The sequence below is a fragment of the Pogona vitticeps genome, chromosome 4 (assembly GCF_051106095.1).
Source record: "Pogona vitticeps strain Pit_001003342236 chromosome 4, PviZW2.1, whole genome shotgun sequence".
In the NCBI taxonomy this organism is placed as follows: domain Eukaryota; kingdom Metazoa; phylum Chordata; class Lepidosauria; order Squamata; family Agamidae; genus Pogona; species Pogona vitticeps.
Window position 1 is genome coordinate 958,593 of NC_135786.1, and position 15,749 is coordinate 974,341.

General features: G+C 53.6%; 2 protein-coding genes across 2 annotated transcripts in view; both read right to left on the reverse strand.

The window, feature by feature from the left end:
* The window catches only part of LOC110086221 (actinia tenebrosa protease inhibitors), a 27,495-nt gene continuing 11,746 nt past the window's right edge, over positions 1-15,749 (reverse strand). Inside the window, exons 4-7 of the mRNA XM_078391733.1 lie at positions 9,560-9,877; positions 2,710-2,886; positions 1,818-1,958; positions 1-1,198 (exon numbers count right to left, since the gene is read on the reverse strand). Of these exons, the coding sequence (XP_078247859.1) occupies positions 1,023-1,198; positions 1,818-1,958; positions 2,710-2,886; positions 9,560-9,877 (812 nt within the window). The 3' untranslated portion in view covers positions 1-1,022. The remainder of the gene's footprint in view (positions 1,199-1,817; positions 1,959-2,709; positions 2,887-9,559; positions 9,878-15,749) is intronic.
* LOC140706455 (nigwaprin-a) lies at positions 11,984-15,269 on the reverse strand. Its single transcript, XM_072996580.2, has 4 exons — positions 14,852-15,269; positions 13,610-13,744; positions 12,692-12,826; positions 11,984-12,160 (listed from the first exon to the last, which is right to left on the reverse strand). The coding sequence occupies exons 1-4, from the start codon at positions 14,934-14,936 to the stop codon at positions 12,150-12,152; spliced, it is 366 nt and encodes a 121-aa protein (XP_072852681.2). The 5' UTR covers positions 14,937-15,269; the 3' UTR covers positions 11,984-12,149.

A 15,749-nucleotide genomic window follows, 5' to 3' on the forward strand; every position in this document is an offset into this window, starting at 1 on the left:
TCTGTGCCATGGTATTTATTGATTTATTTATTTGATTTATAGATCGCCACTTTCATGCAAGCACTACTCTGGGCAGTTTACAGATTAAAACGTAAAACCTCACAAGACCCCACATGGTAGTTAAAAAGCTTCCCACTTCCTGTTTTTGCCCAGCTGATTAATTCTTATTGATTCATCGGTTATGATGACTTGTCCCCCCCCAGTGACCCTTCCGATGGGCAGGCTGAGACTTTAATTGCTTATTTCTTCTCACTTCCTTTCCTTTCTGGAAACGACACAACCATTTTAAAATGACAGCAAAAGACTCTTTCACTGCATCACAGAGAAAGGGAGTTGTGAATCAGTAGCGGAAAAGGAGGAGGCAAATTGCCCCGTAGGGCCTCCCTGCAGGAAGAGAAATGTTGAGACGCAATGAGAAGAGGCTCCTTAACGGGCAACAAGGTGAGTCCCCCCCCCCACGAGAAGAAGGGAGCGGGCAGAAGCAACGGGCAGGAAGGCTTGAAAGGGGGCAGGACGCGGGGGGGGGGGCTTTGGCCTGGATGTGGCCCCAGCTCGCCCCAGAGGCTATCCTGTGTGGTTGATCGGTTTCACCCTCTGGACCCAGAAAACGACTGGTCTTCCGCTATGAAGGAAATGCATCCAGATTTCTCCAAACGTCTCCTTCATCTTCTGCTTTGAGAAGAGCAGGGCCCCTCCTTGGCCTGAGTCCATCGTTGGTCAAACTAGAAGTGTCCGAGTGGAAGTCCTGGCACGAAAAGCAGGGCCTGGCGCTTGGGTGGTTCAGAGCAGAAGGCTGGGAGGAAGAGGAGCGGGAGGCGCACAGGACGCTGGAGAGCGATGGGGGAACCCCAGGGGGGCCGTAGGGTTTCGGCCCCTTGACGCGCAACTCGCGGTCGTGTTGACACCTGCACTAGAGTCACCTCAGGCCTCGCCTTTTCTCTTGGCACTGAAGACAGGACAAAGTCCTTGGCTTGGTGGGAACGCGAGGGGTGGGCTGGCCCAATGGCAACCCTCCTGGCCTCCTACGTGCTTCGCCGGGCGCACCTGAGCTGGCACTCTTTGCGCTTCTTAAAGTTATTTTTGTTCCCCAGGCAGCCTCCAAACGTGAATCTCTTGCATCTTCGGGTTTGCCAGTCATAATACCAGTTCTGGATATTGGCATGACAGGGACCTTTCTCAGGAGGCATCCGGCACAGATCTGTGGAAATGAAAGAAGAGGTGGGGAGGGTTGGAAGCTGGAACTGGACAAGGGGTTGACCTTCCGTGGATATTTTTTGGGGAAGGGGGCTCTGCTCTAGGTCACGGAGGTGGTGGTGGTGGGGAAGTCTCTCTCTCTCTCTCTCTCTCTCTGCCCCACTCTCTGAGCTGGTTTTTCTCTGAAGGGCATCTGGTTCTCTGCACGGCAAGGACTCCTGCCGCCTTGAGAGCCCAGCCCTGCCAAGAAGCGGGAATTCTGTGGCCACTGGAGGGGTAGGTTCCTTCCATATGAACCTACCCGGCAGTTAAGATCTAGCCAGGGGGCCCTTTTGAAAGAGCCATCCCTTAAGGAGGTAAGAGGGAGGGCTTGTAGAGAAAGGGCTTTTTCAGCAGCTATGGAACGCCTTATGGAACGCTTCCCGTGGTTCTGGGTCTCATTGCTGCAGACTAGTGGAGCAGCCCATCGCCCCCTGCACTGCACAGCACCCCCACCCACAAGGCAAGCCCCCCTTTTTTCCTACAGTTCCATCCACTTGGTAGCAGGTTATCCCCTTATCCCCTACCCTGTCTGCAGGGGACCCCTTTTTCCTCCAGCACCGTTGGGGTTGTGTGTGTCTCACCTTTGAGAGGGTCGGAGCAGCGCAAGGCACACCCAAAAGAGCAGCACTTCTGGTCATTGGGGCAGCTTCCGTCATGCATGCAGCCCGTTAAGCACTCCGTGGTGATCACCATGGGACTTGGGGGGCAGGATCCGGGCTTCTCTGTAACACAGAAGGCCCTCCGTGGTCAGTTGGTGCTAGAGAAGAAATGCGAAATGGCTCCCGCCGCGAGCCCCCCCCCCCGTATGTTTGCATCTGCCAGAAAAAGGCCGCAAGGGAAAGAATGGGCATGTGTGGGTGCGGAGGGAGATGTGGCGCGGTCTGGTTCCACCAGGAATGGGAAAAAAGGCTCTTCCAGACCCGCCCTGGGAGCCCTGAAACTGGACGGGGGCCAAAGCTGGCCCACCTCATCCATCCCCCTTTGTTTCTCCCAGGGCCCATCGAAAGCCCAAGGAGAAGCTTGGAAGCCAACCTGGCCAGCAGGTCTGGTGGGGGGGGGAGCCAAGAGAAACACCCCCTTGCCCCCCACCCCTCCCCCCCATCCCCCAGCATCTGCATCTCGGAGGCTGTTGCTGTTTCATTCTTTTAAAAAAGGAGTAGAGCATAAGGGGTGGAAAATAAGGCATTTGTCTCATTCCACCTCAAAGACACGCGGGCAGCAGAGAGCCTGGCCAGACAACGAGAGCGGGAGTAGAAATTTGACATTGTGCTCGGACCAGGTCAGGCCCCTTACCCGTCTCTTGGGCGGAGATGGTCATTCTCCTTGAATGGTGTGCACCTTTTCTCAGTTGCCTTTGGGTCTTTCAATCCACCCCACCCACCTGCAAGGCAAGCCCCCCCTTTCCCCCTATGATTCCATCCACTTGGTAGCAGGTTATCCCCCACCCAGATTCTCAACCTCCCCCCTTCTCACCGATCTTCCCACAATGGCGCTGGCATTCTTCGATGGTGTAGAACTGGTTCAGGTTCCAGGTGCAACCTCTGTGGAGGAAAGGCTCACACCTCTGGGAGGTTGTGTTGTAGAAGAAGCGGCGCTTCGGCTCCCCGCAGCTCTCCGACTCCGCTGGGAAGGTGCTGCACATGTCCACAACTGGGGAGAGGAGAGAGGGTTTTGAAAAGGGGTTCAGGCCTCTCAGCCGGACCTCAGGCGGCGCAGTTGGGTTAGTCAAGGGAGCCTCTGTCAACCACAGCCACTCGGCTTCGGCCTCCAAAGGGAGTTGCCCCATCCTTTAAAGAAAGAAAGAAAGCAAGAAAGCAAGAAAGCGAGCAAGCGAGCAAGCAAGCAAGCAAGCAAAAATCACAGTTGCCCCCCCCCCCCCGGTGGTTTCAGAGCTGCCCTAGTTTGTACCCCGTCAGTGAAGGGGGTCACGTCAGGGTGCTTGAGGCTTCGCAGTCCTTGTTTCTCTTCGCACAGGTACAGACTGGTAACTCTTGGTGGAGGCCGCTCAGCTCAGACACACCAAGAGACAGCCAAAGTCCCTATTTGCCAATCTTAGATGCATCAATAATTGTATGTCTTGATTAGCCTGTCAGGGGCTGCTTTCTTTGTAGCACTTTAACCTCACTGAAAGTGCTCAGGAAATTGCATTGCATCTCTCAGGGTGCAGGTGAGCAAACAGGTCAAAAGGATTCCATCAGGTCCCATAATTCTTCTAATTCTGGCGTGGATTCTCAGACTTAGTAATGTGTTCTCAATTAGACACAAGTGGATCTTCTCTCAGACAGTCTGTTCTCATTGGAAAAGCTGACTGGTGGGGCAGAAGCCTACAGCTGAGCTGCTTCATCCAACTCTGCTACTTCCATGGTAGGTCTCTGTTTGCCTCTAGACTCCCAGGAAAACACAGCAGCACCAAAAATGTGCATTTGATCAGTGGTAAGAGACAACAGTCTGGATCCAGCAGGGCTCTTCTTAGGTTCTTAAGATCCAAAGCGATGACAAATCTAGACAACATCTTAAAAAGCAGAGACAGCACCTTGCCAACAAAGGTCCACAAAGTCAAAGCTCTGGTTTCTCCAGTAGCAATGTATGGAAGTGAGAGTTGGACCATAAAGAAGGCTGACTGCCCAAGAATTGATGCTTTTGAATTGTGGTGCTGGAGGAGGCTCTTGAGAGTCCCCTGGACTGCAAGGAGATCAGACCTCTCCATTGTGAAGGAAATCCACCCTGAGTGCTCCCTGGAAGGACAGATCCTGAAGCTGAGGGTCCAATACTTTGGCCATCTCATGAGAAGAGAAGATTCCCTGGAAAAGACCCTGATGTTGGGAAAATGTGAAGGCAGGGGGAGAAGGGGATGACAGAGGACAAGATGGTTGGGCAGGGTCATCGAAGCGACCAACATGAATTTGACAGAACTCCGAGAGGCAGTGGAAGATAGGAGGGTCTGGCATGCTCTGGTCCATGAGGTCACGAAGAGTCCGACACGACTAAATGACTAAACAACAACAACAAAAAGCCAACCCCTGGCAAGGCCAGGCTGCCCCCAATCAAGCTAGGTCCTTCTGCAGGCTTGGCAGATTCCATAAGCATGCAGGAGACGAACCGAACCTGAATCCTTTCTCCCAGAAGGACTCGGCGGGAATGTCCTGTCCAGGTCTGACGGAGAGCAGCCTGGACCGGCGCCCCACTCCTCCGATGCCCTGTGTGGGAGCCCAGCTGTGGGAGGCTGGCTCTTCACCAAGGGCCGGGCTCTCGGGTGTGGCCGGTGGGCATGCTGTAGCAGAGAGGTTGCCGAGGCTTTGCTAGCAGCTTAGAGGACTGAAATGCCTCCTCCAGATGGCTTTTTAAAAGCAAAACCTATAAACATCAGCAGCACGCTGTTAGTTAGCAAGTTAGCAGCTAGCTAAAACCAAATGGTAGGATTACAACGGGTCAAATACAAGCATTAAAAACGAGCATACCCTGAAAATCTTTTTCAAGATGAAAAACCTCATGAGGCCCTTGGGATAAAACAAACCTCCACCCTTAAATATATATATATATATGTTTGTGTTATGTCAAGTCAGAAGGGAGTTATAATAACTCTGACAAGACATTTAGGTGAGATTTTTAAGGCGTGGTTTTACCTGTGCCAGCCATCCCAGTGAGTTTCCATGGCCAAGAGGAGATTCGATCCCAGATCTCTCGAATCATAGTCTTTTACTCTACTTGCTACACCACCCTGGGAGTCTTAAGCATTACACCTACTTTTGACTTCATTTAAAACAAAACATATGAATACATGTAATTGTTCCCGTAGAATTCATGGCAGAGCTTGGAAAAGCTATTTTTTGGCCTCTGGTTCCTGCAAGTGGCCACCCTGACCCGAGTGACATATTTAGGGAGTTGATCTTGAACTGAGGTGCAAGAGGTGAAGATGCTGTGAGGAAAGCTGGAGAGTCCTCTTGAAGGGTCTCTTCCTGAATCGCTGCCTTTCCCCAAAGTCTTGCACAAGAGGAAGCTCACTGCGATGGTTCCACCGTGCGCCGAGCCTCCCACCACTTCCAGTAAGCCCGAGAATACTTGCTCAGGAGTTGGCTCCATTCAGTGCCATGGGATTTACTCCCTGGAAAGTCTGTCAGACATATTGCCTTGACAGAAAAATAGTTCTGTGGCTTCATGGCTATCCAGCAATGGATGTGAAGAGGGAGAAAAATGCTCCTTGAATCCTGAAGATGTCTGTTATTCTATTGTTTTCTGTTTAGTTATTGTAAACCGCCCAGGCTGGCCTTGGTTGCCAGATGATCAGTATACAAACAAACAAACAAATAAACAAATAAACGCTTGCACTGCTCCTTCACTTGATAATGCAGCAGAGGAAAGGGATGGAAACAGGAAGCCCAGCAGCTGACCGAAGACAGAGAGGGGAGGGCAGCTCAGGAAGCAGGCAAGGGTGGCAGCCCCCCACCCCCCACCCGGCTGCGTCTGAGGGGTGATGTGCAAAAAAAGCCGGGGAATGGGAGGGGGCCCTTCTTCCGCCGGGGCGGTGTTTGCACAAAGCCTTCTTGGTGGAGGAGAAGCCGCAGGTGGCGGCGGTGGATCCCTCCTTTCTGCAGAGCATCTGCCCGACGTCCTTGTTATCCAGGAGAGGTGAAGGGAGCTTCCCGAGGCTGGGTTGCAGGAGACCCCCGGCATCCATCTCGCCGGGCAAGGCGGCTGGCAGGCAGGGAGTGCCCGGCGGAGGCTGAAGCGAGAGCCTTTCCTGGAGACGGAGAAGCCAGTGGGGCGATGCCCGGGACCTTCCTCCTGCACAGGGCGCGGGTGTGCGTGCGTGCGTGACGGCCCTCCTTCTCCTTCACCAGCTAAGGGCCCCCTCCTCCAGACCCGCCTCGCCCGTCTCTCCCCAGAGCGCCTCCAGACGAGGCTTTTTCCCTCCAGGCTCACTCATGAGATGTTACTGAATGTCGTCACTTGCCTCCTGTTTGCTTTCTCTGCGTGAGTGGGAAGAAAAGCCCCTTCAGTCTGGCTGTTTCTTCAGAAACTCTGACCCCCCCCCCGGGGGGGGGGAAAGAAGGGGAACAGAAACCCGATCCCCGTAAGCAGGTGTGAGTCACCCGGAGTGAAACCGCCCCCGCTTTGCGTGCTTGGTGGCCCTTCCTGTGTCCTCTCCCCTCCCCCGGCTCTGGGGAGCCTGGTGGTGGTGGGGACTTTCCCCTGGGGGTGGGGTGGGGGGGGCAGGCCAAGGCCGAGACGGCTGCCGGCGGCTCTGGCCGCTCCGCCTCTCGCCTCTCCGCTCCGGCATCCACAACAGCTGGAATCTCAGCATTTATTTATTTATTTTATTTATACCCCGCCCATCTGGTCTTGCGATGCATAAATAAAAACATACAAATATACACAAAAATTATAACATCAGCATCCACGCGCTCGGCAAAGCGGCGCCTGTCGGCTGGCCGAGGAGGGCGCAGACCCGGGGGCGGGGGCGGGAGAGGCAGCCGCCAGAGCGGGACCAGCGGTGGGGGTGCCAGGGGCGATCCGTCCTGTCCCCCTCCCTCCCTCCCCAGGGCACGGAGCAAAGGGGGGCCCCTTCGTGGCCGTGAACGCCGTCAGAGCCCTGGGACTTTCCCGTCGCCCTCCTGGGACAGACAGGAGGAGGATGTCCTGCGTGGCTCGGAGGATCGGGGCTCCCTCCGCTTCTGAACGGGATTGGACTTTTTGCTTGGAATGTCGTCACACGCCAAGGGAGTTTGCAACTCAGACGGGTTTCCACGGGTAGCGCGAGCGGCTTAGAGGTCAGCCCTCCCCCCCCCCCGCACATCCACACCAGGGTTCCAGGGTTCCTCCTCCTGCTTCCCTAACCATCTCCTTTTCTGGAATCGTTCGTTCCTTTAGTCGTTTAGTCGTGTCCGACTAAACGTTTAGTCGTTTAGTCGTGTCGTGACCCCATGGACCAGAGCACGCCAGGCCCTCCTGTCTTCCACGGCCTCCCGGAGTTGTGTCAAATTCATGTTGGTTGCTTCGCAGACACTGTCCAGCCATCTCATCCTCGGTCGTCCCCTTCTCCTCTTGCCTTCACACTTTCCCAACATCAAAGTCTTTTCCAAGGAGTCTTCTCTTCTCATCAGATGGCCAAAGTCTTGGAGCCTCAGCTTCAGGATCTGTCCTTCCAGTGAACACTCAGGGTTGATTTCCTTCAGGATAGATAGGTTTGATCTCCTTGCAGTACAGGGGACTCTCAAGAGCCTCCTCCAGCACCACAATTCAAAGGCATCAATTCTTTGGCAGTCAGCCTTCTTTATGGTCCAGCTCTCACTTCCATACATCACGACAGGAAAAACCATAGCTTTGACTATTCGGACTTTTGTTGGCAAGGTGATGTCTCTGCTTTTTAAGATGCTGTCAAGATTTGTCATCGCTTTCCTCCCAAGAAGAAGGCGTCTTTTAATTTCAGGGCTGCTGTCTCCATCTGCAGTGATCATGGAGCCCAGGAAAATAAAATCTGTCACTGCCTCCATATCTTCCCCTTCTATTTCCCAGGAGGTGATGGGACCAGTGGCCGTGATCTTAGTTTTTTTGATGTTGAGTTTCAGACCGTTTTTTGCACTCTCCTCTTTCACCCTCATTACAAGGTTCTTTAATTCCTCCTCACTTTCTGCCATCAGAGTGGTGTCATCTGCATATCGGAGGTTGTTGATATTTCTTCCGGCAATCTTAATTCCGGCTTGGGTTTCTTCCAGTCCAGCCTTCCGCATGATGTATTCTGCATATAAGTTAAATAAGCAGGGGGACAATATACAGCCTTGTCGTACTCCTTTCCCAATTTTGAACCAATCAGTTGTTCCATGTCCAGTTCTAACTGTTGCCTCCTGTCCCACATATAGGTTTCTCAGGAGACAGTAAAGTGGTCAGGCACTCCCATTTCTTTAAGAACTTGCCATAGTTTGCTGTGGTCCACACAGTCAAAGGCTTTTGCATAATCAATGAAGCAGAAGTAGATATTTTTCTGGAACTCTCTGGCTTTCTCCATAATCCAGCGCAAGTTAGCAATTTGGTCTCGAGTGCCTCTGCCTCTTCGGAATCCAGCTTGTACTTCTGGGAGTTCTCGGTCCACATATTGCTGAAGCCTACCTTTTCTGGAATACTAGTGGCTTCTCTCTCTCTCTCTCTCTCTCTCTCTCTCACACACACACACACACACACACACACACACACACACACACAGAGAGAGAGAGAGACAGACAGACAGACAGACAGACAGACAGACAGACAGACAACAGGTAAGGACAGTGCGGCATAGTGGTTAAAGTGCTGGCTCTGAACTTGGGAGGTAACGTTCTAGTCCGCCCTCCCCCGAGGCCATGAACACCCTGGATGACTTTGGGACAGTCAAGCTGAATCAGCCTGATCTACAGCGCAGGACTGTTGTGAGGCTGCCCAGGGAAGGATGACAGAACCTTCAGCTGGGATGAGCAAGCGGGTTAGAAACACAACTGACTCACTAAGAAGTATGAAAAGGAGCTCCGATGTCACTCAGAGCAGGGGTGGGAGGAGTGTGTGTGTGTTTGGGGGGGGCCCTTGCCTTGAGGCTGCTTTCCTTTAAAGACCAAGAAGGAGAAACTCTTGCTTCTTCTTCTTTGTGTGCTCCTCGTGCGAAACCCTTCTCCCTCCTGCTCAGGAGAAGCACCCAGAATCCGGAAGGCCACAAGCAGAAGGTCTCTCCCCCCCCCCCCCGCCCGGCTCAAGTCCCTGAAAGGTGACAACCCCCCCCCCGTCCAAATCTCCAGCCCACAGGAGGAAACCCTGGGGTGAAAAAGGGGGGCTCTCCTGTGGATCCCTTGCGGGGAGGGGGGAGAGAGAGATCGCCAACGGACGGCGGGGAGGTCCGTGGTTTGTGAAAGCCTCCGAGTGAGTCTTCGGGGTTTAGGGTCAGAGCTGCTCCCTTTAGTGCGCAATAATAATTAAGTGCCCTCCGACGGATTCTGACTCCTGCCGACCCCTTCCGGGGTGCTCTGCCTACAGAGCTCTCGACAGAGGCTCCCCGTTCCCTTCTTCTGCCCATCAGCCACAGCTGGCATGAAGTGTGTGTGTGTGTGTGGGGGCTTGAAATGCCCCCCACCAGAGCGGAGACAACACCACCCACCCAACCTGCTCCTGAGACCCCCCCGGCAGCATCCCAGCTCTTTATCCCCCCCCCCCACCCTCCGGAGGCTCTCTAGTTGGCAAGCGCTGAGCAGGGCTGGGAAGGAGAAGCCCCTCTCTCTGGAGGTCAAGAACGCCTGGGGGATCACAACACACACACACACACACCCCGGCACACACACATCGGAAGGAAGCGCGAGCGACTCACACTGGCTGGAGGCCGAGGGTCCGTCCGTCCAGAAGGGAGAGGGTCCCCCGAGGAAGAAGAAGAAGAAGAAGAGGAAGGAGGAGCGGGCGAAGTCGTCGGACCTCATGGCGCTCCTGTCCGGAGGCAGAGCCGCGTCTCCAGAGCCGAGAGAGAGAGAGAGGGGTGGGGGGGGGAACCCTTTCCTTCTCCTTCCCTGTCCCTCCTCCCACAGGGGCTGGGCCAGGTTGGGTTGGGTCGGGTCGGGAGGAAAGCCAAAGAGCTCCGAGGCACGGCTGGAACACCTGGTCCCTCCCCGGTCTGGTGCGTGACAGCCAATTAGTAATCAACCGTTAGCATAACCGCTGGTGTGTGTGTGTGTGTGTGTGTGTGTGTGCGCGCGCGCGCGCGCGCGTGTAAAAGTGGGCTCGAAGCCCTGATGCCGATGGAGAGGAGAGTTCCGGGCCGGGATCCTACAGCTGTTCCCTTTTTAAAAAGTGACCCCTTCGAACGGCCTATGGTGGAGGGATGTCGGTCTTAAAGGAGGCCCTTCGGAGCTGCCTTTTCCCTGGACGGAAGGGCCGAGGGGCTGGCGCCTCCCGCGCCGGGGAGAAGAGGCGCCTCAAAGTCCAGAGCCGGGGGTTCTCCAGGGCAGGCGCCCTTGTCCGTCACGACTCGGCCGGGAGGACGGAGACGTGGCTGTTCCCTCATTAAAAGGGAAAGCAGAGCCCAGAAGAACAGTGTGTGTGTGTGTGGGGGGGGAGAATGGGGCGGGAATGCTAAGAGGTCACCCACCGAAAGGGGTTAAGGGAGAGGAATGGAAGGGCCGGTGAAAACATTGACAGGGAAAAAACAGATTTATTCAAAATGTAGTGCTGGAAGAGATTTTTGAGGATGCTCTGGACTGCTAGGAAGACAAATACAGTAAATGAGACCTAAATCAAATCAAGCCTGAGCTCTCTCCAAAAAGGGGGAAAAATATGACAACACTGAGGCTATTGTTCACTGGCCATAACATGAGAAGACAAGACTCACTGGAACAGTTGCAGGCAGCAGGAAAAGAGGAAGACTGAATATGAGAGAGACTAACTCGCTAAAGGAAGCCACAGGCTTGGCTTTTAAAGAGCTGAACAGGGCTGTTGAGGTCACAGCATTTTGGAGGTCATTCATTCCTAGGGTTGCCAGAGATTAGAAGTGAAAGGACAGCACATAGCAAGAAGCTGTAGCTTAAATCTGGGTTCCTTTGACCTGGGAGATCCTTGTTGAGCAGGATTGTCAGACAAAAAGAGAGGGAATCGCTTAGTTTCTCCTTCTGCAGACTGGATGGCAGACTTTGCTCAGATATTTTGCAACTTGTAACTCAGAATGAGAACGGTAAGTTGAAAGGTGTGTGTTGTTCGACTCTGCCTGCATCCAGGGGCCTATTTCTCTCTGTTTATTTGCTCCTTGCTCTAGACTTCTGGAAGAGTGTAATTAGATGAGGATTTGTCCCATGGCTTAGTCCACTCTGGGAAGGATCTGGTCCATCCATCATGAACCAGCCCATCCCTGATGCCTGCCTTTCTGACTCTCTGTTGGGGACCCCTGTTCTCTTCTTTGGTGTGATGGGATCACTTCATTTTGGTTCGATTCCAGAATGTGTGTGATCACTGGGAATCCAACCAAAGTGGACAACTTAGGCTTTCCCTTAAGAGACTTAATGCTATTGTGGAATTGAAAGCTTCTTCCCACTCTCTGTGGAGGGGGAGAGAGAGAGAGAGGAAGAAAGGGTTTGTTGTTTTTTTATCCCCCCCTTCCCTTTAAAGCGAGAAGCAGCCCAATAGGGATGCTTCAGGTACCCTGTGGTTTCCTGACCTGCACCAAATGGCCGATCCTGCCTCTAGGTGATTTTAAGCAGCCCTGCTTGGCCCAACCCTGCCTGGGACCCTCATGTTGCACCCTGCCTGCCTGAGGAGCCTCTCACCCTCCTGGGCTTCAGTTTCTTATTTCGTGGCGCCTCTCCGTGGTGGGATGTGGGCTGTGGCACTCTTTTAGCCATATGAGTCCTTGTGGGCAATTTTTAAAGATTGCAAATACGTGCCCTGTGCTTTTACACATTGCAGCTGCTGTCTTCAAACCCCCTTCTCGCAAACTGAAATCTATCTCTGTGTGATGGTTTGGGCTGTTGCGGTTGTCTGTGTGCGTGCATGCAGAGTGTCCTCTTGGCCTCGCAGCATCCTCTCCACCGAGTGACGGGTGCTCAATGGGTTTGAGGTGCAGCTGGCCAGGCTCCGAGGGGGGGGGAGACTTTTATTTTCAAACAGGCTGCTTCTTTTCCAGCCCTCATCTGGGGACCATTTCCGCCTGTTTCCATCAACCAGCCTGTGCAAGAGGGAGAAGTGAAGTCCCACATCCCACCCCCACCCTGCCCACGTTGTGACTTTCCCGATTAACCTGCAGGCTCAGATGGACATTTGGAGGGCACTGGGGGGGCCCTGTGGTTTTATTAGTTTTTTAATTTTTAAATTATTATTTATGTGATGAGCCCATGCCAGTCCAGAAAGGGCTCCCGCTGGTCGCTTCCAAGGCAGGGAGGAGAGAAGCAGGGTGAGGCATCTCGGGGAGGTGGGGGCAGTTAGCCAGACCCTAGGAGAGAGAAGAAAATGGCTGTCAGCAGAGTGCCCCCCCAAGATGGGCACTCCGAGGGCCACAGCTGTGGGCAGAAGGACCGAGCCCTGCCAGTCCCCCTGTGAACTGAGGTGTGTGCCTTGGCGGCAAATCTGCCAGCGTCCCGAGAAGGGGCTTCTTCAGCCCAGGTGTTTAGGCCAGAAGAGATGGGCTGACTCACGAGCAAGTCAGGCCCCTCTTGCTGCAGGCAAAAGGCCAGAGTCTCCTGCCCTCTGGGAAGCCTTGCATAGAAGGGAAACATTTGAGTCAGTGAAATAACACGGGTCCCCAATCCTCTGGTGGGATCAACAGCAGGAGGGGAAGGAAGGAAGCACACACACACACACACACACACGCACGCACGCACGCACGCACGCACGCACGCACACACACACACACACACACACACACACACACACCTGGCCACCCATCCCCATCTCACTCCCTCGGCCTCCTCCCCCGAGGGCCACAGGTGGAGGTCCCGTGGTCAGAAAGTGGGGCTCCCCATACCTTTTACGACCTTGGTGCACACGTGGCCACAGCCGTTGCTGCAGCACCTCTCTCCTGGGCCACAAGCGTCATCATTTTCGCACATTTCCACACAGGCTCCATCACCAACGGGTTTGGGACATTCCCCAAGAGACGCTGGAAAGAAAGAAAAAGTTTGTTCAGGAACTGCCGTTGAGTCCCATAACCCTGGTAAACGAGGCTGTTTCTCCTGATCAGGTGTTCCTGTTCCGAGCTGGTTTTCTGGATGTATAGATTTTGGGACCCAGCGGGTAGTGGAATATAGTTCCACCTGGAGATGGTTTGAGCCCTGCGGCCTCCCTCCCCTCTAGGCAGGCGAGCTGGCAGACGGTTCTTCTTTCTTTGTTTATTAGAGCTGTCGACCTAATTCAACAGAATTTGTTCCCCTTATTCAAGGAAGAGCACTGGTCTTTGACAATTCTACCCCTGGGAGAGCATATAGCCACAATCTGTTTTTCTGTGTGTGGGTCGTGGTTCCTGTGGAAGGTTTGGTGGATTGATACGTGGCTCCCACCCAGGCCTTAGGGACTGGGGAATTAGCTGAGGTCGCTAACGCTGAAGCTGCTGTTCTGGGGCCATTTCCAAAACATGGCATTTGGGCCCAGGATGGGGTGGGAATGTGGCTTCTGGGGTGGTTTTGTGGCTTGGTACATCAGTTCCTCCTAGTCTGACGAGAGGGGTGAATCTTACCATGTCTGGCTGTCTTGCACAATGTTGGTTTCATATTGGATAGAGAGAGGCATGAATTAAAAAAAATAATAGTGACTCATTTTGATTCGCGGTTCACACACACACACACACACACACACACACACACACACACACACACACACACACACACACACACACACACACACACACACACACACACACATGGGCAGACAGTGGGGCTTTTCATACCTTTTACGACCTTAGTGCACACGCGGCCACAGCCGGTGCTGCAGCACCTCTCTCCTGGGCCACAAAAGTCATCACTTTCACACATGTGCACACAGATTCCAACATCAGGGGGTTTGGGACATTCCCCAAGAGTCACTGGAAAGAAAGAAAAAGTTTGTTCCACCCTCAGATCAAAGTTGAGAGGACTCTTAGGGCCAAAAGAAGGGGAACGGGCTCCTGTTCCCTCAAGGCCAGAAGCCCACTTGGAAGAGCAAGAGATACAAAGTGCAAATTTGGGCAGAGTAATATGGTCGGCAGGGTAAACCCAAACAATGTCATCAGTATACTAAACACCGTGCCAAAGCAACATAAACACAGATCTGGGTTTCAGTTGCTACTTTTTGCTGCTTGGAAGTTTCTCTGGCCAATCAAAGGTGCCTCTCTGGGTTTCTGCTAACCCTGGGACTTTTGTCCCCCAGACCCCGGGGGTGTCATTCCTGGAGCAGCTGCTGTCCAGTTTGGGCATCTGCCCTGTGGCTCGCTCTCGACCTTACGTGGTGCCATGCCCTGCCCTGCCAAGTGGGGTTGGAGCTGGACACAGCTGAGCCCGGACTCCCAGAGAATTCTCCCTGACACAAAATTCCATGTTGGGCAACAACGGCTTTTGCTAGATCACTAAAAAGTTAAAAAAATATTTGGGGGCACTTTTCAAGACAAAAGGGTGCAAAACTTGTGGTTAGAACCAACAGGTTTTTTTGAGGGGGGTGGAGGGGGAAACTTGAGCTGGATGTGATGTCCTTTGCTGATAAAGCGAACAGGCTAAGAAAGCAAAATGCAGAATCCATCCTGCAGGAGGCAGGAAGGCCAAAGCAGTCGCTCTGCCTGCAATCTTTCCCGGTCTCTGCCAGACAAGAGCCCAGCCCTCAACCCTGCCCAGACCTGCTGACTGAGGCTGCTGTTAGGGGCCTTCAAGATAAGTGAGTTATTTAAGGAATGGTTTCAACAGTCCCACTCCCCCAGTAAGTTTCCATGGCTGAATGGGGTATTGAACCCTGTTCTCCAGAGCCTTTGGTCCATGGCTCTATCCACTACATCACACTGGGCATCACAGGGCGCTGAGGAATACCTTTTCCCCATGAAAGGACTGCGCTCGCTCTCGCTTTCTCTCTGCGAATGGATCGGGCAGCCACTTTCTGCACCCATGAAAGTGTAGCACCACCAGAAGGAGTGCTTGGGTTGACACTCCTGGGCTTCCTTCCTTACCTTTTTGCCCGCTGGCAGGGGGCAGCTCAGCCCAGATGGCGAGAAGCCCCAGGAAGAGGAGGAGGAGAAGCCCGCTGGCCTTCATGATGGCACGGTTGCTGTCTCTGGAAGGTCCTGAGTGCCGAAGCTCACCTGGGCCGGCCTTTAAAGGCTCTTTCGGAATAGTTGTGCAATTGGAGGATACTGGAATTTCCCAGGGCCTCTTTCTTACGAGAAGATCGTTCTAGTTTTCCACAGTCAAACTTGCTCAGCAGCCCAGCCTGCGAAGGGGCTCGTGACCTCTCCTCTGCTTCCTTTTAGACGCATCTCAGGTCGCACTCAAACACAACGGCTTGGCCGTGGTCCCCTCTCGGTTTCTGCAAGACACTCCCTTAGGGCACTTTCATCTCTCAGCAAAATGATGGCCTCACCCTGGTTCATGAAAGTTCAGGTATGGTATGGCTGTGACGCCTGCCTGCCTCCACCCCACTGGGCTTCCTAGAATCATGGAGTGGCAGCCGGAGGGGACCAAGAGACTCATGGAGTCTGACCTCCCGCAGGAAATACGCAGCTTGACCCAACGTCTGTTGGAGAACCTCCAATGAAGGAGGGTCTACCACCTTCTGAGGTATTCTGTTCTGCTGTAGAACGGTTCCTGCATGCAGGACAGTCTTCCCAATGTATAGCCAACATTTTATTTCTTTTAATTTGGATCCATTGTTTCGGATCCTACCCTCTGGAGCTGGGCAAAGCAAGCTTCGTCCATGTTCCACATACGTAGCGGTCTTTCAAGTACATACAGTACGTATTTGGAGATGGCTCCTCTGATGCCGCTCTGTCTTCTCATTGTTGGTGTATCGCAGGGCTGGGCAAGCCGGTCTGGGGCGTGTCCCTCTTCCTGCCCTTGAACTCCAGGGAC